Here is a 26,041-nt window from a genome sequence, read left to right as displayed (position 1 = left end):
CCACCCAGACGCATTGCAGCAAGCAGGGACGGATTGGAGGGAATGAATCCACCCGACCCAGGTGCATCGGAAGACCGTAACCGGAGAGCAGGTGCCCATGGAAGGTAAGAGATGGCTATAGGTGGAGTACGGGGAGTGACTAATTACCATGAAGTCTGGCTGGCTGGCTGGCGTGCAAGACCCCTGCATCCTCTGGCTGACTCTGCTCAATCTGTGCTATTGGGAGTATCGCTGCCCCCGACTACATCGCCCCAGGGCCACGGCCCTGCGCCTGGCTGCAGCAATAGCTCTGATAGCCCCTGGGCCTCCGCCATGGTGCTCGTACCTAAGAAGGATGGGGAGTGGCACTTCTGCATCGATTACCGCCGCCTAAACGACACCAGGAAGAAGGATTTGTATACCCTACCACAGATAGATGAGTCGCTGGACCTGGTAGCTGCCTCGGGCTGATTTAGTTCCCTGGATCTCCACAGTAGCTACTGGCAAGTCGAGCCATCACCTGAAGCACACGCCAAGATGGCCTTCTCTACAGGGAGAGGGCTTTGGCAGTTAAAAGTCTTCCCCTTTGGACTGTGCAATGTGTCTGACACTTTTCAGAGGCTGATGGAGTGAGTGCTGACGGGCATCTCCACCAGTGGTGCCTAGTCTACCTAGATGACCTGCTGATCCACACTGCCACCTTCAACGAGGCCCTAACCAACCTGAGGGAGGTGCTACAGCAACTCAGAGTTGTCAGACTCAAGCTGCACCTGGACAAGTGTAAGCTAATGCAGAGGGAGGTCACATTCCTGGTGCACCGTGTGGAAAAGGACGGGATCAAGACGGAGCCAGAGAAGATTGAGGCAGTCCGGAGATGGCCGACCCCTACCGCCCAGCGCTAGCTGCAGAGCTTCTTAGGAGTCACCTCCTACTATCACTGCTTTGTCCCCTAGTTCGCCAACATTGCCCCCCCCCCCCCCCCCTCCATCAGCTGCACCAGCCGTTCGCTGACCCGGGCACCCATCCTGATGCCACCTACACCAAAGCTGCCCTGTATCCTGGCCACCGATGCCAGCAACCAGGGACTAGGAGCTGCACTGTCTCCGGAGGGGAGAGGGTCATTGTTTACCAAGAATATGACTTTGCCATACAGCACAGAGCTGGCATCTGCCATGCCAACGTGGATGCTCTGTCACACCGCCCTTGCCTGCTGGAAGACTGCCACCACTGCGAGAGCAGGAAGCAGCATGCGTGAGGCCGAAGGGAGAGTGTGTCAGAAGAGGGAGCAGTGAGGCGCCAGGATAAGACACCAACCTGCCATAGACTGGAAAGCACAGCAGGAGCAGGACCCAGATTTACAGCCTGTCTTTCCATGGATGGTAGAATATACGCAGCCTTCGTGGGAGACCATTGCAACCTTCTCCCCTTCCACCAAGGGGCTATGGGCATAATGTGATAGGCTGACACTGCGGGAGGAGGTGCTGCAATGATGCCGGTTAGATCCAGCATCCGGAGAAGAGTGGTGGCAGCTGGTTGTCCCCCGAACACTAGAACCTGCTTTCCTGAGAGCTGTCTGTCATATTGGGAACTTTGGGGTAGCTAAAACCCTGCGGCACCTGAGATAGTCCTACTACTGAGGCTGCTGTTGGAGAGACATGGATGACCACTGTCGGAGATGCGATGACTGCAAAACCTGCAAGGGACACCCTGGGTAGTGCCTGTTCTCGAGTGACGCCGCTGGGGGAGACCTCTCCCACTCCTCACAATCACCCAACTCCGGCAACGAGAGTAAGACCAGATCTGGCTGCTCCTTCATTTCAGGATAGGTCAGTTCTTCCCAGGCCTGGAAGTGTTTAAGAGGGGGGCAGTGTAGCACCGGGGCAGCTGCTACGAGGAACCTGTGTTGCATGGATTGTGAAACAGACTGTGTTATGGACAGGGGAAGGGGGTGGGACTTTGCTGTCTATAATGTATAATCTGTATTTGTTTTGTTCTTTGCCGGAGAGTGAGTGTGTGTGTTCCACTGGTTTTGGTCTGCTTGTCTCTCTCTTTAAGGCTTTAAGGGCTTACTTGGCGACATTTTTTGTCAAAAGCGACTATCTACAAATCTAATGATTTCCAGGACAGTCATCTGAGAATTTCAGAGATATAAAAATTGGCAAAATGTTTTGATTATCCTGTATTATGCAACGTCCATTTACTATCATTGTCAGTCCTTTTAGAATCAGTGTCAGGGTAATTAAAATGAAATCCAATAATGCCTTGCCCCATTTGAATAGGGAAAGTCAATGCGTCATTTGTTTAGCAACCGGCTTAACAACCACAAATCTGAATTTTTCATAGGCTGTGTGGCAGAGCAGGGCTCTGCCCTTAGAAATACTGGCAGGGAAGGAGTTAAATTCTCCTCCCTGCCCAGATTGATTGCTTTAGGTGGGAGCAATCAGTCAATTAATCATTCAATTAAGGACTCAGCCACCTGGCATAAAAGGAGGCCTCAGCCTCCCATTTGGGAGAGAGTTCTGGAAGGAGAAGAAGAGTGTTTTCTGTTTGTGCTGTGTTTTTGAATCCAGTGAAAGCCCAGCCTGGAAACCTTTATTTTTGTAAGTTTTGCTTTTTTGTTTTCTGTTTATTTTATGTTTTAAAACCTTTTTGTTTGGCCTTTGTGCCTGTTTATTTTGGATTTTTGTGAATTAAAAACTTTATTTTTGAACTTTCAAACTGTCTCTGAGTCACAACCTCTGCCAATCCTATCACAGGCTGATTTATGTAATTTACCGGGGGGAACATTTTCATGTGACACTGACATGCTTGCTCTCTTTCCTGTTGAAATTTCTATCACAGTAGCTTCTACATTTTGTTTAAATGTATAATACACCCATGTTAAAAATATATAGTGGTTGAGCTCTCTGGTTCCCTTTCACTGCTCTTCCTATTTCTATTCTATGTATTGTTTTCTCTTTTTTTTTTTTGTGGATAATACATTAAGTAAAGCTTGAAATAAAAATGTAATTTTTGAATATTTTTTTTTTATTTGAAAGTACCATGCAACTTCAGCAGTGTCAGCTTTTATAGCATTCAAAATACAACAGTACATTTTTTAAAGGGCAGAACTAAAAATCTGTACAAAAATGCAAATTGTCTACCTAAAGGTTTTGGTTAAGCAGGGCTTTGCAACCCTGGTCCTGGGGACCCCATGTGTCTTCTGGTTATCATTCCAACTAAGCTCTCAGTTACTTAGTTAATTTAACTAATTTGCTTAATTAGACATTTATACTTGTTTTAGCTCTTAAGCAGCTGCAGATTTCATGTTAGCTATAACATTTTACAAGCAACTTGAACTCTGCAACTTTTAGGATCTGGGATCAATTAAAAAGGTCTAATTAAGCAAATTCTTAGTTCAATTAAGGTTAAGTAATGGAGAGCTCAGTTGGAATGAAAACTAGAAGACACATGGGGTCCCCAGGACCAGGGTTGGGAAGCCAGATTAAAATGTATCTTAGAACTAACAGCAGTCAATACACTCTCTGATAAATTCCTGTACGTACGTATATTGTCATGTTAAATTACCACCTATCAGAACACTAAAAAGTCCCGTGAGCAAGGTTGACTGTAGATCTCATCCTTTGTATTGTAATGTTGGCTATAAAGAATTATTCTGAACTGACGGGCATTATAGGAACATAATTTAGATATTTTATTTAACATCATGTGAAAAACAAAACAAAACCTACAAAATAATATTGTAGAAGTCTACCGGAAGCCATAATAGAAGTACAGTATTTCATGTTAGATTTTGAAATATCACATTTTTCAATTTGTCAGTTTTTTGTTAAGTATATGGAAAACTACAAAGCGGTATGTAATTCAATATGTTAATGTAACAGTATTCAGCAGATTTCATTCAACTTTATGAAACAAAATTAGTTAATTCTACAGGATGATGCATAAGGTTTGGCTATAGCTGTACTACATTTTATACTGTACTTCGTAGTCAGGCTTTTATATACAAGTAATAATCTTGAAAGAAGAATAGTAATTTACATGTGAAAAAAAAGATACTTAATAATTTTTTTTCCTTAAATAAGAAAAAAAAAAATTAAAAAAAATCTCAGAAAAGTAATCCCTTTATATGGTGTTCATTTGTACAAAATGGATTACCCCAGAACCCTCTGAACTGCACAGATAAAAACTACTTAGATAAAAAGGTGCAATATATATACAAGTCTACAGACTACCCAAATTTTGTGGACTCCCGTACCAGCTTTAAAGGTCTATACAATGTTTATGGTTTTTGTTATTTTATGTTCTTTTCATTCATGAAGAATTGTAATGCTTATGCTTTTCACTTCTGTTTTTAGTCACTTGATACTTTGAGGAACCTGGGCTGTAATGGGGTGCATGGAGCTTTCTCTTCCTGTTCCAATTTTTGGTCTCAGTCAGTGGTCTCCGACGGTCGGAATGACATCATCTGCACTGCCGCGAGCTGCGTCTTTTTTGAAAAGTCTTACAGCATGTGTGTCTGCGACCGCAAAACGCACAGGGTCGGATGATGTTGAAAAAATCCAACATTTGTTGTATGGTCGCAAGCCAGTGAAGCACGACAGAGCAGGTTTTAGAGGAACCCAATAAACATGAACAACAGAACAGGATTTTAAACTTGCCTCTAAACTGAATGAAATTAAAGCGACCATGCGCAGCAACCACTTGTATAATAATAACAATAATAATGAATGTATTTGTATTTGTATTATTGTTATTCTTTTTATATATTTGAGTCACTAAGTTAACGCCGCTATTTATTTTCTGTATGCAATTACTTTCCCCATCAAATCACTAACGTTGAGAACAGCTGATCACTTTTACTTGTTTGGTGCTCATAAAAATATATATGAGCCAATTTACACATTCACTTCATTCATGAGAGGGGCAATTTTAAAATCCTGTCTCAAAGTGTCGCAGGATTGTGGATCCTGTTGGCAACCCTAGTCACAAGTCAACACCGGCAGTAACGGAGACTGGCTGAAAGTATGACCAACAGCTACGACCACTTTGCTGCATCAAAAAGTCTGCGAACTCGGGGGTGCTTCAGTCCTTCTGGCGCACCCGTAGAAGTGTCTGCAGCTGATGTACGGCTTTTGTCTGCGAGAGAAGTATAAACCAACCTGAAGCATCACATAACAACACAAAGCCAGATGCAGAGCTAGAAATAAAAGAAAAAAGGAATCCAAGTAAAAAGTGAATGGGAAATAAAAATAAATTAATTATGGAGCACCATCAACAATTTTATTTGAGGAGAGCACCCGACAAGATGAATAAATTAGGACATCATCAAATATCTTTAAAATGCTGTAAATACACTAACAGACACCCTGCTAAAGCTCAGATACTTACTGTACCTTAAGTAATTTTAATTTAATTTAAAGTTGAAAATGTGCTTTTAATTTAGGTGTGCACCATTGAAAAGAATTTCATAATCTGTATATCTAAATTCTTAAAATTAGGTTTAATCCAATAGAATAAGATATCAATAATGCAACTCTAAGAAAATAGAATAGCCAAGTGTGTCTGCAGTGCTACAGCTTTCATTTCTGCCAACTGCACTTTGTAAAACTACCAATAATGATAAGGGAGGTATTGTGTGTCTTATCCTCCTTTCAACACAATGTCTTCGAGATGAATCTTGGACAAATATTTACATTGTTTTACCACCTGTTGTATAAGATTTTTACTCAAAATAATGCAATGCTACAAGACAGCACTTGATAAAAGTAGTGCTAATTTTCATAAGAGAATCAGTATGATTGAGAAGGAACACCCATCTATTGGTAGGATGGAGTTTCCTCTGGAATATTATTTGCTGGTTCAGTTCCAACACAACTTGCTCATAATTTAATCTAGACCTGGTGGTTGTTCAGAGCCTGTGAGAAAGGAGCAAAACCCTGAGATCTTAAAATATTTACAAAAAGAATAACTGATCCGACAGCAGCAGACCGAATTACCGTTTGTCTTTACATCTTCAAAATAGGGGCCCTTAAGACTTGAAGACATGCTGAGAGACATGTTGTTTGTCTGGACTTTCATACATGAAGGAGACTAAGTTTTAAGGCGGCAGTAGTTTAGGTTACACTCTCTAGTATTTTCCTGTGTCTGTTTTGCCTGACTAGTACTAAGGCGTATTGCCCGATATGATTTTTCTCCAAACCCATGGAGCACGTCAGTCCCGGCACATATCAGCAAATTTGTACCAGAAGATTTATGTGTATCCAGATCATGCTCCTTCCTGAAACAAAGCTGATGTTTTTCTGTACCCTCAATACTTTAGAGTTATATTGCCACTTTATGAATGTCACATCTCTTCCAATGAGAAAAAAAATAAATCTGAGACATAGTTGTTTAATTCGGTAGTGTCTTCGATGGCAAACTGAACGTTTACCACTTTAATAAGTACTGTAAACTATGCTGCTTATATATGACAATCAATGTTCACTATGTTTATTAATAATAATAATAATAATAATAATAATACATTAAAGTAAGGGTTCATTAGTTCTACAGTGTTGCTAGTGTGATTTGTGACCCTACACATTTAGTAAGGTAACAAGAGCCTATCTTCATTGTAATAGAATAGAGATTTAATTAACAGTGGCATTTTTTTTCACAGTAATGCACGTTGTGCCAAACTGTGATCACCTGCCACACTATTTACATCCTGTAAGTCTGAAACCTACAAAGAGAAAAAGACCAGCTTAAGTTAAGTGCAAGATCAATGATGGCAGTAACATTTAAAAGCACTCACTGGCCTGTAGTGTAGTGTACAGTATTGTTGCATGCTTCACTGCTTCAACTTGTTTCAGTAGCACACTAGTCACCTCAATGGATGTGCCATGCTGGATGCCAACAGCAGATTTTCATATAAGCGATGGGTTGAGAGGCAGAAATATGTTGGGAAAAGACAGTTGCCTGCATGCAATACTTTACACTTTTCTCTATTAAATGTCATTTGCCATGTGTCTGCCCAGTTCTGAATGCTGTCTAGATCATTTTGAATGACCTTTGCCGCTGCAACAGTGTTTTCCACTCCTCCTATTTTTGTGTCGTCTGCAAATTTAACGAGTTTGCTTACTATACCAGAATCTAAATCATTAATGTAGATTAGGAATAACAGAGGACCTAATACTGATCCCTGTGGTACACCACTGGTTACCTTGCTCCATTTTGAGGTTTCTCCTCGAATCAGTACTTTCTGTTTTCTACATGTTAACCACTCCCTAATCCATGTGCATGCATTTCCTTGAATCCCTACTGCGTTCAGTTTGAGAATTAATCTTTTATGCAGAACTTTGTCAAAAGCTTTCTGGAAATCTAAATAAACCATGTTGTATGCTTTGCAATTATCCATTGTCAATGTTGCATCCTCTAAAAAGTCAAGCAGGTTAGTTAGACACGATCTCCCTTTCCTAAAACCATGCTGACTGTCTCCCAGGATATTGTTACCATATAGGTAATTTTCCATTTTGGATCTTATTATAGTTTCCATAAGTTTACATATAATAGAAGTCAGGCTTATTGGTCTGTAGTTACCTGGTTCGGTTTTGTCTCCCTTTTTGTGGATGGGTATTACGTTTGCAATTTTCCAGTCTGTCGATACATCCCCTGTGTCAAGAGACTGTTGCATGATCTTGGTTAACGGTTTGTAAATAACTTCTTTCATTTCTTGGAGCACTATTGGGAGGATCTCATCTGGCCCAGGGGATTTGTTTATTTTAAGAACTCCTAGTCCCTTTAACACTTCTGCCTCTGTTATGCTAAAGTTATTTAAAATTGGATAGGAACAGGTTGACATGTGGGGCATGTTGTCCGTGTCCTCCTTTGTAAAAACCTGTAAAAAGTAATCATTTAATATATTTGCTATTTTTTTTTCTTCATCTATGATTTTGCCATTTGTGTCTCTTAGACATTTAACCTCCTCTTTGAATGTTCTCTTGCTGTTATAATATTGGAAAAACATTTTGGAATTGGTTTTAGTCCCCTTTAGCAATGTTGATTTCTATCTCTCTCTTGGCCTTTCTAACTTCCTTTTTGACTTGTGTTTGCAGTTCCAAGTACTCTTTCTGTGTACTTTGTTTTTGGTCCCTTTTAAACGCTCTATAAAGTGCCTTTTTTCGCTGAATATTTTTTTTTTAATTGATCTATTAAACCATTTCGGCCATTTTGTTTTAGATTTAGATTTGTCTACTTTTGGGATGTAATTGATTTGCGCATCTAGTACTACATTTTTAAAAAACAGCCATCCTTTTTCTGTGGATGTTTTCTCTATTTTACTCCAATCTACTTCTGTTAGTCTCTGTTTCATACCTTCATGGTTTGCTTTTCTAAAATTGTAAACCTTAGCTTTAGTCATTACTTTTGGGGTTTTAAAAAATACTTCAAATGAGACCATGTTGTGGTCTGAGTTTGCCAATGGCTCTCTGACCTCTGTTTTAGTTATTCTGTCTTCATTATTTGAAAAGACTAAATCAAGGCATGCCTCCCCTCTAGTCAGTGCCTTGAAAAATTGCGTTAGGAAGCAGTCATTTGTCATTTCCACCATTTCAATTTCGTTTGTTGTGCTCCCCACCTGGTTCTCCCATTTTATACAGGGGAAGTTGAAATCCCCCATTAGTATGGCTTCTCCTTTTCTATACGCATTTCGAATGTCATTGTATAACAGATTATTTTGCTCAGCGTCTGAATTTGGCGGTCTATAGCGTGCTCCTATTATTGTGCCCTTTGAATTTTTGTCCATTATTCTGACCCATATTGATTCGCCGTTGTTTTCTTTGTCCAGATTTAACACCTGGGCTTCAAGACTATTTCTTATGTGTAGCGCTACCGCTCCACCTCTTCTGTCCTGCCTGTCTTTCCTATATAGTGTGTACCCACTAATATTACATTCGTCTCCATCACTCTCAGACAACCAAGTTTCTGTAACACCGATCACATCGTAGTTACTTGTTACTGCAGTAGCTTCAAGTTCTAACATTTTGTTTCTGAGACTTCTAGCATTAAGATAAATACATTTAATAGTTGTCTTACTTGAGTTGTTGCCCTTGTTTTGATGTGGTCTCCCTTCTGTTTTTTTGTTTTCTCCCCCCTTCCTTTCTAATGTTGTTGAAGCTGACACCCTGGGATCCTTCAATAAGCTGCTTGATGAGATTCTGGGATCAATAAGCTACTAACAATCAAACGAGCAAGATGGGCTGAATGGCCTCCTCTCGTTTGTAAACTTTCTTATGTTCTTATGAGTCGTCTTGTGTACTGACAGATACGTGCCTCCACCAAGATGGCCGACTTTCTGTTTTCCCGCCCACCGTCGAGTCAACCCGTCTATGGGGAGGAGTACTACCAACCTTACACAGCGCCCTTTTTGGTTGGGAAGGAGATTTACAACATTGATCCTTTCTCTCTTTGTCACAGATGTACTTGCTATCAGTGTACACTCCGTACTGGGTATTTCATGCTGAAAAGAAAGTATGTCAGGACAACTCTGTTAAACGAGTGAAAATAACAAAAGCACAGTGATAAACTAGGCGACTGCAAGATTGAATGCAATTAGGATCAGCAATGAGCAATTAACATCATTTGTCACGTCTGTTTAAAATAAAAGCTAAACGAAACAGGCTCACTAAGATATGAAGGTAAAAACAAGTGACATTGTTTTGTAATTAACAGCTTTTTTCTGAGTTTAATTAGGAAACAGAATCGTCTCAAAATTATTTTACGTTGTGATCAAAAATAAAATCAGAAAACTTCAAGCTCTATTTATAAGTTTAAAATCAATTCACAGTGGTAGCCAATGTATCAAGGCCAGAATTAGTGTTAGGCTCACTTGTGTTTGATTATATAACTGTCTTGTCCCAGCTTGGCAAACAGTTAAAGTATTGTACATGGGATACATGAATAAACCAGTTAATAATTTAATTATAGTTTTTTGTTGTCCATGGACAAAATGTTATTTGTGCCATGTTTAAAGGTTCATATTTTTTGTATTTCAGTTATGGCTGAGTTTTGCCCCTGTTGCTGACCAGACTGCTAAGTACTTTGAACTTTCCCTGGACCAGGTGAACTGGTTGTCTCTGATATTCCTGGTTGTAGCTATTCCTGTTGGGTTTGGAACCACATGGATGCTTGACACTTTGGGTCTGCGAACTTCAGTAAGTAATGAATGTTAATACATGATTGTATAATATGTTGTTATATTGTGTAAACTACACAAATGAATTGGTTGTAAGGATATTATTTAGTTGACAATGTAATTCAATTATTTAATTCTTTCAAACTTTTAATTTGCATTTTACAATCTTTTTTTGGATAAAAAGAAAATAAAATATCTTAAAGGGGCGTTCACACCGGACGCAGCGCGCACACCGCCTGCTTGCGCGCCGCGCTGCAGTACTGTTCACACCAAACGCGGCAGGGTAAAGTCAGTGGGCGGTCTATTGTTACGTCACGGCTGCAGGTACAGTAAATGCCAGCGGGAAAATAAAACTCTTTTGACAGAACTGAAGACACTGACAAAAGACAACACTGAGGAGCAAAACATTATAAATATTTTTTTATAAAACCTAATTGTAACCCCACACCACCACAATCACCCCCCCTCCTTTTTTAATTAATTTTGTTCAAAACTGTTAAAATATAATATATGTACACCAAATAAAACGTTTTGCTTTATTTTTTTAAAAGTTTGTCTGCATTTAATTTATACCCCAAAAAATGCTTCCGTTATAGTAGCAGGTGCATAATTATTTTCAATGTGGAGTTTAGCACAAAATATATATTATCTCATTTACGTAATTATGTATATTTAGTATTCACTCTGTAATCCCATTTGTACACCCACAGACCTCCATGCTGCAGCTTTTTTATTAATATCGCGGTGACTATTAATTGTTGTATTATACAAAGCGGGGAAATCTGAAATTTAAAGCTAACAGCTTTTCCTCCATTTTATTTTTTTTATTTCTTCCCCGCAAAGGAACCTCCTACTTTTCCCTGATTGGCTGTTGGTAGGTTACGTCACGAAGTAGCGCGACAAAAGTTGAAAATATTTTATCTCTTGCGCGCCGCGTCCCTCTGCCGCTGCGCGTAACCGCCTTCATTGAAAACCATTGCTAGTGCCGTGCCTGAAGCCATCTTTTATCTGTATTTTAGTACTGTATGTACGATTGTAGGCTATAAATCAATATGTTTGAAGTGCCATTTGTGTTTGTAGTTGTTAGCTACAGTGCCTTGCATAAGTATTCACCCCCCTTGGACTTTTCTACATTTTGTAGTGTTACAACCTGGAATTAAAATTGATTTAATTGGGATTTTTACACAACATACTTAACACTTTGAAGGTGCAAAATATTTTTTTATTGTGACACAAAAGTTAATTAAACAAAAAAAGACATTTGTTGGTTACACAAGTATTCACCCCCCTGAGTCAATACTTGGTAGAAGCACCTTTGGCAGCAATTACAGCTGTGAGTCTTTTTGGGTAAGTCTGTACCAGCTTTGCACATCTGGATCCTGCAATTTTTGCCCATTCTTCTTGGCAAAATTGCTCAAGCTCTATCAAGTTGGATGGGGACCGTTGGTGAACAGCAATTTTCAAGTCTTGCCACAGATTCTCAATTGGATTGAGGTCTGGGCTTTGACTGGGCCATTCTAAGACATTCAGGTTCTTGTTTTTAAACCACTCCAGTGTAGCTTTGGCTGTGTGTTTAGGGTCATTGTCCTGCTGGAAGGTGAACCTCCACCCCAGTCCCAGGTCTCTTGCAGACTGAAACAGGTTTTCCTCTAGAATTTCTCTGTATTTGGCTCCATCCATCTTGCCCTCAATCCTGACCAGTTTCCCAGTCCCTGCCGAAAAGCATCCCCATAACATGATGCTGCCACCACCATGCTTCACCGTGGGGATGGTGTTCTTACGGTGTTCTTTGGCTTTGCACCACACATAGCGTTTTGCGCTAAGGCCAAAAAGTTCAATTTTGGTCCCATCAGACCAGAGAACCTTTTTCCACATGTTTGCTGTGACTCCCACATGCCTTTTGGCAAAATCCAAACAGGATTTTTTTTTTTCAGCAATGGCTTTCTTCTAGCCACTCTTCCATAAAGCCCAGCTTTGTGGAGTGTCCGGGTGTGGCGGAGTGTCCCGCCCCTATTATTATTATTTGTATTTTTGTTTGCGGTGCGTATTTTATTATATTTAAAACCCCTGTGAGGATGCATGACTGATCAGCTACTGATTATTTAAGTAGCTGACAGTCATGCATCCTTACCAAACGTGTGCAGACTCTGGCCGAGGGGTAATAAGATAATTAACAACTAGTTAATCCCTTGGCCAGAGTATAAGAAGCGGCAGCTGTCCGTTCTGTGGTTGTTGAGTGTAGAGAGTACGGGGAGCGGAGAGAAAGAAGGACATTTAAAAACAATTGCTAAAACGTGCGGGAGCTGCCTCTGCCTCCGCCACTTCCACCGCTTCCACCACCAGGAGCAGAGCAGCGGGAGCTGCCTCTACCTCCACCACCTCTAGGGGCAGAGCAGCAGGAGCTGCCTCTGCCTCCGCCACCTCCACCTCCAGGAGCAGAGCAGCAGGAGCTGCCTCTGTCTCCGCCACCTCCACCGCTTCCACCACCAGGAGCAGAGCAGCGGGAGCTGCCTCTGCCTCCGCCACCTCCACCGCTTCCACCACCAGGAGCAGAGCAGCGGGAGCTGCCTTTGCCTCCATCGCCTCTAGGGGCAGAGCAGCAGGAGCTGCCTCTGCCTCCGCCACCTCCACCAGCAGAGGGTGAATGCATGCTGGTTCTGTCTCAACCGCCGTGGGAGGACTGCTTGCCCCTCCCACCTCCACCAGGAGAGGGTGAATGCCTGCTGGTTCCGTCTCAAGCGCCGTGGGAGGACTGCTTACCGCTCCCAGCTCCACCAGCAGAGGGTGAATTCCTGCTGGTTCCGCCTCAACCGCTGTGGGAGGATTGCTTGACCCTCCCACCTCCACCAGCAGAGGGTGAATACCTGCTGGTTCCGCCTCAACCACCGTTGGAGGACTGCTTGCCCCTCCCACCTCCACCAGCAGAGGGTGAATACCTGCTGGTTCCATCTCCATCTCCACCAGCAGAGGGTGAATACCTGCTGGTTCCATCTCCATCTCCACCAGCAGAGGGTGAATACCTGCTGGTTCCATCTCCATCTCCACCAGCAGAGGGTGAATACCTGCTGGTTCCACATCCATCGTGGACTCCATTCAACTAATTATGTGACTTTTGAAGGCAATTGGTTGCACCAGAGCTTATTTAGGGGTGTCACAGCAAAGGGGGTGAATACTTATGCAATCAAGACTTTTCAGTTTTTTATTTGTAAATAATTTTGAAAAATATGTAGATTTTTTTCCCCACTTCGACATTATGGACTATTTTGTGTAGATCAGTGACAAAAAATCCTAATTTAAATCCATTTTAATTCCAGGTTGTAACACTACAAAATGTGGAAAAGTCCAAGGGGGGTGAATACTTATGCAAGGCACTGTATATTATACATGTATAGGCCTACCATGTATTTAACACTTCATTATATATTTATTAACCTTTTAAAATTACGATAGAACTCCCCAACCCAATACACAATTTGTTTATAATTAATTGTTCGGTGAATCGTCTAATCATGCATTTTCTCTGGTACTCTTTGCTCACCTCTGCGATAAATAAACTCAACATGAATAGAAGTAGCCACTGAACACTTACAGTATGATAAGAACATTTTATATGCATACAAACATGTGATGAAAGTGTATGTTGTACATAAAGTGTGGGGGGAGTCTGACAACATTAAATACGTTTAGGCAAATTCCATGTCAATCACATTCCTCATGGATCTGTGTACGCCCTTGTACACCTGTTCTTCCTTCTTGTGTGGATAAGACACAGGTGTTAAAGCCAAGGACGCATTGCAAATCTGCAATCACCTAAGGAAACTTTATTGTAAAATCTAATATGTTGTTTTCTATACCAATATTTCTGTTGTATAATTCAAATGAAATCTATAGTAGAGGTCAGCTGTCATATAATGTACATAGAATTCAAAGAGGCTACAGTTACATTGATAATTTCTTGATAGTAACATTACACTTTGTGCAAATAGCGGTATATTATTTTATCAATACAGCAAATGTTCCGTAAGGTTACAAATGGTTAAAACAAGTGAATAAATCTTCATAACCACAAGTATAGAAAAGGCTAAAATATTTTCATAACTACAAATACTGAATTATCCAGGTTGTCTGTAAGAAATTAACTCTGGTCCTGTACACTCTCTTTATCTGTATCGTCTGTTAAATTTCTGTTTCAAGGTGAGTTATATACTGTTTCCTGAATTAAAACCCTCCTTTTCCAAGTGCAAATTAACTCCTGATAAGTTATGACAATTAACACAGATTTGCTTTTAAATTCCCACGCAAACAAAAGAAGCACTGCACGTTAAGATATTAACATAATTTCAGAAATCACATTAGGACGATTATTTAATAATGAGGTAGGCATAATGACCACTTGAAAATGCCAAAATCAATGTAACATACCGATTTCTTAATTAACACTGGAGTTATCACTTATGACCTTTTGAAAATCCTGCCCAATACAGACTGATTCTTTCCTGGGCTCAAGAGCATCAAGCCCTAGAGGGCTTTGCTTGTTCATTGTCATCCTCTAACAGTGACAAATCAGAGACACTATTTGGCTGCGGGTTGTCCCCTTGTCCTTCCTTCTTTGTCGCCCCCCGCCCCCCCAACACAACCTTTTGGGACCTGGGTGTAAAGGAAAAACTGTTCATTACTTGTGTTAACAGGTGCCAAAACAGTGCAGGTGGCTAACAGGGAATATTTAAGCTTTTATTTACACATACTTTATTCACTAATAATACATTCAAACAGGATTTGGTTATCCAAAAAACAAGGCTGACAATACAATAAAGCTCAGTAGCTTTACATTTTAAGTTCCATTTCCTTCAATTTTGTATGATGTTTGCAATCATTCAGATTTATTTTCCTCCAACCTGTCTGTCTATATCTGTTTTTACCTGGCTTTAACCTTTGAACTCTGCTGCCCCTACCTAATGTACTCATATAGGGGCTAACAGGATTGAAAGGTCACATTGTCACATGATGTGAATGGGATGAGTCTCTTCAGCGCTAGCTCAAAGAAAGCTGAAAGACATAAGATACAGTATATATAAAATGTGATTATTTCTCAATATTGGAGCAACAGGATCCAGAACAACTTCAAATGATTGTAAACATCATAAAAAGTAATGTAAAAAAATTATTAAAATTACATTTGAACAGACCTAAGGTTTCCACACACCAGGCGTGATGCGATTTTTCATTGGACAATAAGATACGTTCGCAGCAACATGACCATACACCCCAGAAGCGACACAGAGGTGATGCGACAGGTTTGGAAACTGCCAGATCTTTACAACTATTACAAATTACTATTAACAAAACTATGATCAAAACTGGCACATATTCGTCAACATGATGTGGAAATGATGAGTGTCTTCTCTAATAGTATTTCAACATACAGTTGTAGACAAAGGTTTACATACCCCAATTGAAATTTATAATTTATAGAAAGAATTTTAGGGAAAAAATCTTTTGTAGCAAAAGTTTTGCTTTTGTGGATGAAGAAAAAAAGTTACAAGAAATAGATGTCTACAATTATTTATTTCAGCAATTTTTTTTGCAAAACTACAAAAATGCTAATTGAAATGTATTCATACCCTTTGATGCTATGATAGTATTGTCTACAAGGTTCTAGAAATTTCAATATGATAATGCAGAACCTAATTCTAGAAAAGTCTAGAAAATTATGGATTGTAGGTGAACATTCTTAAAGTATAAAAGGGTTAGGCACAGGATGATTGCTGTCATTACCAATAAGTCAATATGGGAAAAATTTAAAGAGCTATGAAGACAGAAAATTATTTATTGTCATAAAGCTGGAGGATACAAGAAGATTTCCAAACATTTGAGTATCCCAATTTCAACTATTGTTTCTATTATCAAGAAGTACAAGACTCTTGGTACTGTCACAACAGTCACTCTGGAAGAATGAAGGTTCTTTCACCAAGAACAAGTAGAAGAATTGTGAGGAAGGTTAATAACAATATGAGATTGACTGCCAAAGATATTCAAAGTGAATTGGCTGCAAGTGGGACTGGGGTTTCATTTCAAGCATAGGTTGAGTATTGGCCAAGGAAAAAGCCACTCTTAGGAAAACGTTTAAAGTTTGCAAAATGGCATTTGAACGATAGATATGAGTTCTGGTCAAAGGTTTTGTGGAGTGATGAAACAGAAATTGAGCCATTTGGTCATGCTGATAGTCGTTACCTTTGGAGAAAGTCTGGTGAGGCGTACAAAGAAAAGAACACCATACCTACTGTCAAGCATGGAGGTGGTAATGTCCTTACTGTTATTCCTCTAATAGCACAGGAAATATAGTTCTAATACATGGTAAAATGGATTCCAAAGCATACCGAAAGATATTGGCCAATCATCTGAAACCCTCCACTACAAAACTTGGTTTAAAGCACAACTGGACATTCCAACATGACAACGATCATAAGCACACATCAAAATCTACTTCAGAATGGTTAAAGAAGAATAAAATCAAGGTTCTGGAATGGCCTAGTCAACTCCCTGATCTAAATCCAATAGAAATCCTCCGAATTTGAACTGGAACAATTTTGCGTTGAAGAATGGTCAGAAATCACTAAAGAATCATGCCAAAAGCTCATAGACAAATATCCTAGTTGTTTATTGCTAACGGTACCTCAACTAGATATTCATTTCAATTTCCTTGTCAGGATATGAATTCTTTTGAATAAGCATTTTTTGAGTTTTGCAAAAAAAATTGCTGAAATAATTGTAGACATCTGTAACTTTTTTTTTCCTCCTCCACAAAGCAAAACCTTTGCTACAAAAGATGTTTCCTATAATTCTTTGTTTTTGAGAAATTTCTAGAAATTATAAATTTCCATTGGGGTATGTAAACTTTTGACTACAACTGTATATGGCAATAAATCATACATACCAGGCTTATCCAGTTCCTTCAAAATTGACTCCCATATATTGTCTTTCAAATCTGCATCTTTATAATTACGATGACCTTTATCATAAAGCTTTGGGTATTTTTTCATCATTCTGGATACTGCTTCAGCCTGCTGGACCACGTGCATTGAAGCTGTTCTCTGATTGGTTAATTCCCCAGTTGTCGCACGACAAATGGCAAAAATAGGATTCAATCCTATTTATTTCACGTCGCTCCGGTGCCACTCCCGCGTCGCCTGTGGTGTGAAAGATACTTATCGAAAGTATAGGTTCTAGTCATTTTGTCGCATCATGTCTGGTGGGTACCAGCCTTTACTCTATAAAGTTGACTAAATCTGCAGCCAGATGTTTCAGACACTAGCTTAAAGGAAATCTATTTTTATTGCTTTGAAAAAGCAACAACAGTAGGTGAAATGTATTACATTTTATGAATAAAATATTGTTATATTGGAATGTGTTGTGCAGTGTAAAAATGAGATTTTGATAACAGCAGCTAGCAACTCATGATAATTTGACACATTTGACAAAGACTGCTCCCATCAGATTTGTTAAGTAACTTATGTAAACAAGTGTTATTTCTCATTTTCTTTTTTCAGTGGTGTAAAAGGGGAAGTGGTTTAAATGGTTTATCACAAACGGCATCTGCAACAAAGTTATTCTAATTGCTGCCTCTTACTACTTTGCTTGCCATAAATGTGCTATAATAACCACCAATGTCACAGGAAACAGCCGACTGTGTGTAAAATGGTATTTGTGTTGAAAAAAAGAGTTTCCTAAAAATATACATTATATATATATATATGTATATATAATATACATTATATATATATATTCATGTACATGTATATACATAACAAAATGTATGCTAACTAAGGGGGGAGGGGGCAGCATATAAAAAGTTTACGCACCACTTATTTAGAGAACACATCTCAAACACCAGTACACTAGAGCAGCCATTTTGAAAAAAGCTTTGAAACAGAGTTTAAAGATAAGGGTAAAAAGTTGTCAGGATGTTAACAATGAAAAGAAAATGTACAGGTACGTTATTTAAACAGTTGTAGAAACATGTGGGGATGTATAATGCAATATTTTTCGGAACCCCGCTACTTACTCTTTAAGCAACTGGTTTTATTAAAAAAAAAAAAAAGGTCCTGCTGTTGTCTTGTGTTTCAGTTGATCCTGAGCTCCTGGTTGAACATGACTGGTAGTATTCTGCGCTTCCTCAGTATTCTTGATAACATCCCTGTAGGACTGAGAAACTACCCTCTGCTGATGGCTGGGCAGACCCTGTGTGCCTTGGCACAGCCACTAGTCCTCCTCTCACCCACCAAACTGGCAGCAATTTGGTTTCCAGAGAATCAGAGAGCCACTGCCAATATGATCGCCTCCATGTGTAAGTGGTGGGGTGAGCAAGTGGGCAAATGCATTTGAGTATTTATTGCCCTTGGTAAGTGGAATTCCTAATTTGTAGGTCTGTTCCATAGCAATTTTTATTGTAGAATATTGTTTGAGTGGAAGAAGAATTGAAGCCAACAGTGCAAGTACTTGAGTCCCAACATTATCGAAAACCAGAAAAGCGTTTTAAGTTTCTTATAGTCTCTAATAGGAGTAACATAATCATGTTGTGACTAGGAGCCATATATACTGCTCAGAGTGATTAGAGACAGTATATGTACTTGCAAAAATGCCTGGTCTATCTAGAACAGGGGTGGGCAATTGCGGTCCTGGAGGGCCAGTGTCCCCCCTGGTTTTTGTTCCCTGTGCCCTAAATTACTTAATTGCACCAATTAAGTGCTTATTATAAGCTTAATTGGTTAGTTGGAATGAACACCAGGAGGGACACCGGCCCTCCAGGACCGGACTTGCCCACCCCTGATCTAGAATGTATAGTTTAGGACAGTATTGGAGGGTATTAAACCAGTCAAAAACATCAATATACCTTGGAATAATAAGCGTGTGACCTTTACATCTTTTAAATCCAAGTAATTCTACATACTTGATTGGAAGTCATTATAAATGCATGGCCATTAAGTACCAATAACATATTGGATAGTCAGATATGTTATGTCTGTATGGATTTGCAGCCATTATAAAGTGTTACCCATAAGAGGTTTGACTAAATTAGACTAAAGCCCCTTTCACATTGGCATGATCTACCTGGGTAAGAACCTACCCGGGCAGGACCCGGTGTCATGTGGGTTGGGTACATGATTTCACACTGCTTTTGATAAATCAATGCCCCGGAAGGAGCTTGTTACAGACACTTCCGTCCAAGCTTCTCTGGATTGAACCGTTGACCCAAATGTTGCTCAGAGCAAATGTTTCTTCATCCCTGCTGCAATCTGGCTCATGCTGTGTCTCAAACAACAAAAATATGGCTACTTTCACGCAGACGTGGCTGTTTGTTATTGCGTTGGCTCATGAACGGCTGTCAAGCATTTTGTCTCGCTCAACCTGGGTCAAAGCGTGTCGACCCACATCCTGAGGTGGGTCACTGGGTTAACCCGGGTCTGACTTGGGTACGTGGTTTCACACCACGCGGGATTGTGACCATTTAGCCAGGACCCAGGTCCGGACCCTGGTAGGAGGCTTTAGTTTACAAAAGCTATTTGCAAAAAGTTTGTCACTACTTTACAGATTTTTATTTTAGTACAGTGGTTCACTTACATCAGTCTTCCTCCAGGATATGTTACAACACTAAAGCTGTAGTATTTTTTTTAAATACCAGCAATATGCAAAACTTTTATTAACTTTCTCATTTTAGAAACTTTAACATGTATTTAAAGAAAAAAAATATATATATGTTTTGTCTGCTTTTCATTTTACATTTAAAACTAATTTGAACTTTTTGGTGGTCATCTACCATGGCAAAGAATTTAGAGTGTTATTTGAATATGTTATTGCTCTAAAGAATATGATTATTACCCCAATTCAAATACATTTGCTGCAATAATTTTTATGTGTAATTTTAATATGTTTTTGGTAAGCATGTAAGATATAAGGGGAGCAGAATCATGGTGTTTTTTCTTTTTTTTTTTTTTTTTTTTTTTTAGCTAACCCTTTGGGAATTCTGTTTGCCAATATTTTTTCACCGATGATTGTTGGAAGTAAAGAAAAAATACCGCAACTGGTAAGGAATCTGCCCGAGACTTCATGAAACCTGAATTAACTGGTCACCAAAGGGACAACTGTTTATTCAAGAACATCTGTTCAGAGATTTACAGGGTTGTTGGAGTAGGTGACAGCTTATTATTGTGGTATTTTACTGTATTTTATTCCTATTAAAATTATTACAAACCCTATTCGAAAAGATGTACTTGTACTTATGAAGGACCTCGTCTATAAATTTCAGGGGTGGTGTGACATTTTTGTTCAAAATTCCCCATGGGAGGGAAAGACCATGTCTCTTGAATATGTCAGAATATATCATTGAGGTTTTCCTGCTGAAATTTAAAAAAATAAAATGTTCTTGTTTTTTCAGCTGGGAATTTATACTATTCCAGCTGCCATCGTCTGTCTCCTAGCCACTGTGGGGATACGTAACAGAGTTCCCCCAACTCCCCCTTCCAACAGTGCTCTGGCTTCCAGCTCTGAGCCGTTCCTGGCTGGAGTGAAACTGGTAAGGAGTACCAGGGAATGGTGGGCCTAGTAGACTGTTGGAGAGTTAGACTGACCTTCTGTTCAAGCTGGAAATCACCACAATATCTCAGTACCTCTTCTCTGTGGGCTGCTTTTCAATGCCTTGTTATCATGCAAATGATCTCTAGCATTCATTAGAGTTAGACTAGATTGCCTAGGATATCTTAGGTCAGGTTCTAATTCAAATGTTTCTTTATCAAATGTGTTTTTAAACCAATGTTTTCAAAGTTATTAGGCTAAATCAAAGTTATTATGTTCTGAGTTGTGAAAAAGGGGACATCAAAGGCAATTAAGTTATTATGAACATTACAGACTGCCTTAGTCAATCTAGTTACAAATACCAGGGTGGATATCCTGCCGCAGATGGCCTGTGAATTTTTTTAAATATTATAACTTCAGCTTAGTTTGAAACAGCCAAATATAATACAATACAAAAAAAGCCAAAAGCACACATTTAATGAAATGTACTCAGACCAAGCTAGCATAAATGTGCTTTGTAGGATCTATTCCTAAAAGATAATTAAGCAGTTTTCTCTGTTTTATGTTACTTTCTTGGAGCCCTTTAGCCATAACTCTTTCAGTCCAATAAAATATATTTGAATGCATTAATGGTATTTTTTCTTTATTCTTTCTGCATGCGTCTGCAGCTGGTAAGAAACAAGCCATACATGATCCTGTTGACATGTTTTGGGGCCGGGATTGGTATTTTCACCAGTTTTTCCACACTCCTACAGCAGATTCTATGTGTCAAAGGATACTCAAATGTAAGTGTTGGGGGAGGGAATTTCAGTTTATACCATATCTCTAGCAAAAAGGGGTGTAATGACTACTTTGTGTGCTATGTAAGAAAAACTTAAATTAGAGAAATAATTCATACAAACCATAAACCACAAGTTATCCATCATTCAGGAACCATTTGGTGGACTACAGGTAGCTATGTAAGCTTTTAGTCGAGTATCACCATAAAAAATATCACGTAACAATAAGTTGTTACACCCCTGCTAGAAACTCTAGATAAAGTTTCTTCTGACAGAGACAGCTCAAGTGCCATCTCCTGTTCACCTGATGAAACTACAGGTACAGCTGTCCCAGTCACAGACAGCCACCATAGAGATGTATTCAGCATATTAAACAGTTATTGTTCCACAAATGGTATGACCCTTCAGTTACAAGAAGGTCAGACTGTAGTCAACAATGCTGTCATTTCTTTGTCATCTATTAACATAATATTTGAACACACTGGTAATCCATTGCAGAACTATAGGACTGTGACAGGGCGAAGTCCTAAAATGTAAATAGTGGGTGTGGGAATGTAAGGTTGGCAGGGATGGGGTTAAATCTGTCCCTGCCAACATTGCCCAATTAGGTAATTGAGTGCTAATTGGGGAGTGGCCACATGTATAACAAGGAAGCAAAATCCTTCGTGGATTGGGGTGTGCTGTGTTCTGTGATTTTTGTAACTTTTTTTTTTTTTTTTTTTTAAATGCAGTCCTGCCCTGGGTCACAAGGGGCACTATCACAGTCCGACACTGCATGTGATAGGCTAGTCACTGGCAGGAAAGACTCTGAGACAGAAAGCTGCAGTTTTGCGCGCAAAGTATTCTTTAATTAGCATATAACACAAAAACAAACAAACAGGGCACAAGGGCCAAACAAAAAAAGAATAAACACTCATAGGCTGTAACCAGCCTATCACATGAGGTGTCGGAGTGGGACAGCCTGTCACATGAGGTGTCGGAGTGGGACAGCCTGTCACATGAGGTGTCGGAGTGGGACAGCCTGTCACATGAGGTGTCGGAGTAGGATAGTGTCCCTTGTGACCCAAAAAAAAGAGAGTAAAATAAACACTTAAGCTGGGTATTCGCCTTCACTACCAAGTTACAAAACTCACAGCACAAACACTCATCACATCACATCATAGCACAACCCCACCCAATAGTAATGGTATTTTCACATTTTTCTTTTAGGGTTATCAAGGATGGGAGGTTGTAGATTAGAATGAACCATAATAAATCTTTGTTTTCTCGTGTCAGGACCTCGCAGGGCTGTGTGGAGCATTGTTCGTTGTGTTTGGAATTCTCGGTGCCTTCCTCCTCGGGCTGTACGTGGACAGGACAAAGAAATTCATAGAAGTCACCAAAATCAGCTTCTGTCTGGCTGCACTGGCCAGCATTGCTTTTGCTGTGGTAAGTCAAGGGATTCTTCCGTTATTATCTCCCCTCGCTAGAGATTAATATCCCTGCAGGCAGTGGTATTGCACAGGTGGATGTCTGTATGTAAGTATATACAACACCTGTGTTTCATATAGTGCTGGGACAAATATCCGAATATTTGAACATATTTTTTGACATGCATTCGGATACCAAAATCAGATGTATGTATTTGCTAGAAATGACAAAAATACCTTGCACTTATTCACCACCTCACCAGAAGTTGCACAACACTTTCAGAAATGACAAATGAAAAAGAGCTCTGTGTGATTTGTAAGATTTATTTATTTATATATATATATATATATATATATATATATATATATATATATATATATATATATAAACAGGATCAACACAGCAGCTGTTGAGCCTCTATTTTTAAAAGTTTTAGACAGCAAAAAGTAAACAAATGAGATTATGTGCACACGCATAGTGATCTCTATGGAAAGCCATCTGGGGCAAAAACACATTGTGGTGCTCTGAAATGCCTCGCTTAAACAGTGCCCAACTTGCTGGAAATGTGTAGTGATTTTATATATTATATATATATTTTTCCCCTTCATTTTACAATGGTATTTCCATGTTTGTTTTATTTGAAGTGTTTAAAGTTAAATTTCAGTTTTCATTTGCTTGTTCATTTACAAAAAGACACCAGTAAACCTTTATGAAAACGTGTCTATGGCCACTGTTTACTGTGCAGAAACTACAATGGCAAGGAATGTACAAAATAAATAAAATGCGGTTTCAACTTTATGTACTGTTTATTTCCGGAATAAACAGTTCAACGTTTAACTTGAACTGCTATTTGGCATCCTTTGTTTTGTAGTTAATTCACTAGAGTAAAGTAAGGCCTACACAACGTATTCTTTACTCCTGGGATATTTTTCTACTTTAATGTGTTACATATTGTTAGGGCTTGCTGTAAAATAAATACAGACACACACAGGGGCCACGGCCACACCCCCTGCCCCTGCTGCTATGCTGTCTCTGCCTGGGTTCAGAGCAATATAATGGCTTTTATTACTTTTTGAAAACGAACGAATATCTGAAAGACTATTTAAATTATGAGCGAATATCTGAACATGAAAACCCTGTGTTTGTCCCAGCACTAGTTTTTATATACGAGTAGAGAACTGCTTTTCAAACTGTTATGAAACTTACTAAGAAGATGTAATTGAGTGTATATGAATCTGGGAGTATATGGAGTATTCAATTGTGATGAAACCTGGTTGGGACACATGTTATTGGGAGTATCAGAATAAAGTCCATTCTCATTAAGATGAACTCAGATAAAACACATTTTTTGATACTACAAATTTTCTACATGGTCCGGGACAAATTTAACAGTCGCTTATTGTAAATTACTTCTTACAGTACAAATTCACAACACAAATTTCCTGTTTGTGCAAATTATTTTGGAGCCCCACAGGGAAGTACCATTTGAGTAAAATGAATTGCCCTAGTTTGAACAGCTGAGTAATGTATTAACTTGCATCCAGATTACAGCCTCTGTTCTGTATTTTAGTGCTGTCTTGAGCCTACTGACCCTATGATGCATTTCGAGTTGCCATAGTGCTCTCACTTCAATGCCATTTCCATGTAGCAGTGCAAAAATGTGCACTATCCTTGCAGACAAAAGTAGAGGTTTTGAAAGCGGTGGATAATGTATCACCATGTAAAAAAAAGAAAGATGTTTCTGTAGATTTCAACATTCCCGTGACCACTTTCTCAACCATTTTAAAATACCGGAATACAAGAATACAGGCCGATGAACAGCACAACTATGGATGCAAGTCATCAGTGTTTCCAATTTGATCAATACCCTGATGCTAAAGGCTCCTTGGGACACGCAGGTTTTAAGTTGCAATGCATGCTTTTAAAAGTTCACTTACAACTGTATTTTCAATAAAATGCACAGTAATTTTACATTTATAATACTTTTGCTTGTACTGTAATTGAAATTTGGTTTCAGTGTTACTGTAACTTCAATAAAAACTGACAGTTTGCATTTGGCTTAGACTCCTGACAAAAAGAATTACTGATGAGATGAATTTGTGTGCAGGTCACTTGAAATTCATATTAATGAGAGTTGACTCTATTTTGGTTTTTTACACACTTGATGATACAACTATTAATGGTGTATCAAAGAACAAATGTCCGAAATGTCACCCTGCATTGGTAGTAAATTAATATTCAGGGGTTTTATCTGCCCAGGCAGGACATATTGTTTATTAAAATATGTTCAATGTATTTCAAATAGTGATAATAATATATTTAAGGATGCTAATATATTTAGCAAGCAAATGGGACTGAGTGGGGTTAAATGGGTAATAAATACTTCCCCCTTAGGCGTTCTGCATTATTCTTCATCTCAAAAGGTATCTCAGATGAGGATCCAGGGCATTGCAGTGGCTGTGGTCTCTTCACTGTTTGGAATGTTTGGGTTTGCAATCTACCCAATCAGTATGGAGCTTGCTGTAGAGTGTTCTTATCCAATCGGGGAGGCAACATCTGCAGGGCTGATTTTTATTTCCGGGTAAGGACTAAAAAGCTACCCCCCCCCCCCCCCCTTTTTTTTTTTAAAATGACTTTTTTTTTTCTTGAAATACGAATGATTAGACAGAATTTCCCAACAAAAAAATAATTACCAACAAAATAATTTGTTGGTAAAGGAATGGTGTGCAAGGTGAGAGTAGGTCTAAAGTGAGTATTGCATTGACTCCTATTGCATTCCTGAGGGTTAAGGCTGATACACACCAGATACTTTCATAGCAACATGACTACGGCTGGAACGAAGGGTACATTTTGGTCTTCAAAAGTTCGGAACACATTACCGAAAAAAGGTTTGAACCTTCGATGGTACTCATTTGCATAATTTACTGATGACCGTCACCATAGCTACTAATTTATGTTTGATTGAAAATCCTAATTATCTTACAGGTAATCTATATAAATGGACTAAAACATTCACATGCAGTAATAGGTTATATAGAGCAGTAATCATGTTTTTATAATTTAAATAACAATAAACTTTGTTTATGTACATGTAATTGATGCTGCTTGTATACAGTAAGCTTGCATTGCA

General features: G+C 39.1%; 1 protein-coding gene across 2 annotated transcripts in view; it reads left to right on the top strand.

The window, feature by feature from the left end:
- The first annotated feature begins 2,518 nt into the window (after positions 1-2,518).
- The window catches only part of LOC131699525 (solute carrier family 49 member A3-like), a 33,905-nt gene continuing 10,382 nt past the window's right edge, over positions 2,519-26,041 (top strand). The window contains exons 1-8 of one of the 2 annotated variants that reach the window (XM_058996607.1): positions 2,519-2,579; positions 10,014-10,172; positions 18,278-18,497; positions 20,158-20,234; positions 20,586-20,723; positions 21,391-21,507; positions 22,777-22,929; positions 25,335-25,492. In XM_058996607.1, the coding sequence (XP_058852590.1) occupies positions 10,143-10,172; positions 18,278-18,497; positions 20,158-20,234; positions 20,586-20,723; positions 21,391-21,507; positions 22,777-22,929; positions 25,335-25,492 (893 nt within the window). In that variant the 5' untranslated portion in view covers positions 2,519-2,579; positions 10,014-10,142. Of the gene's footprint in view, positions 2,580-10,013; positions 10,173-18,277; positions 18,552-20,157; positions 20,235-20,585; positions 20,724-21,390; positions 21,508-22,776; positions 22,930-25,334; positions 25,493-26,041 lie in introns of those variants that run through there. The other variant, XM_058996614.1, reaches the window with a different exon arrangement.

The sequence above is a fragment of the Acipenser ruthenus genome, chromosome 2 (assembly GCF_902713425.1).
Source record: "Acipenser ruthenus chromosome 2, fAciRut3.2 maternal haplotype, whole genome shotgun sequence".
Lineage (NCBI taxonomy): Eukaryota > Metazoa > Chordata > Actinopteri > Acipenseriformes > Acipenseridae > Acipenser > Acipenser ruthenus.
Note: the sequence above shows the minus strand (reverse complement) of the source record. Positions and strands in the feature narration are given on the sequence as shown.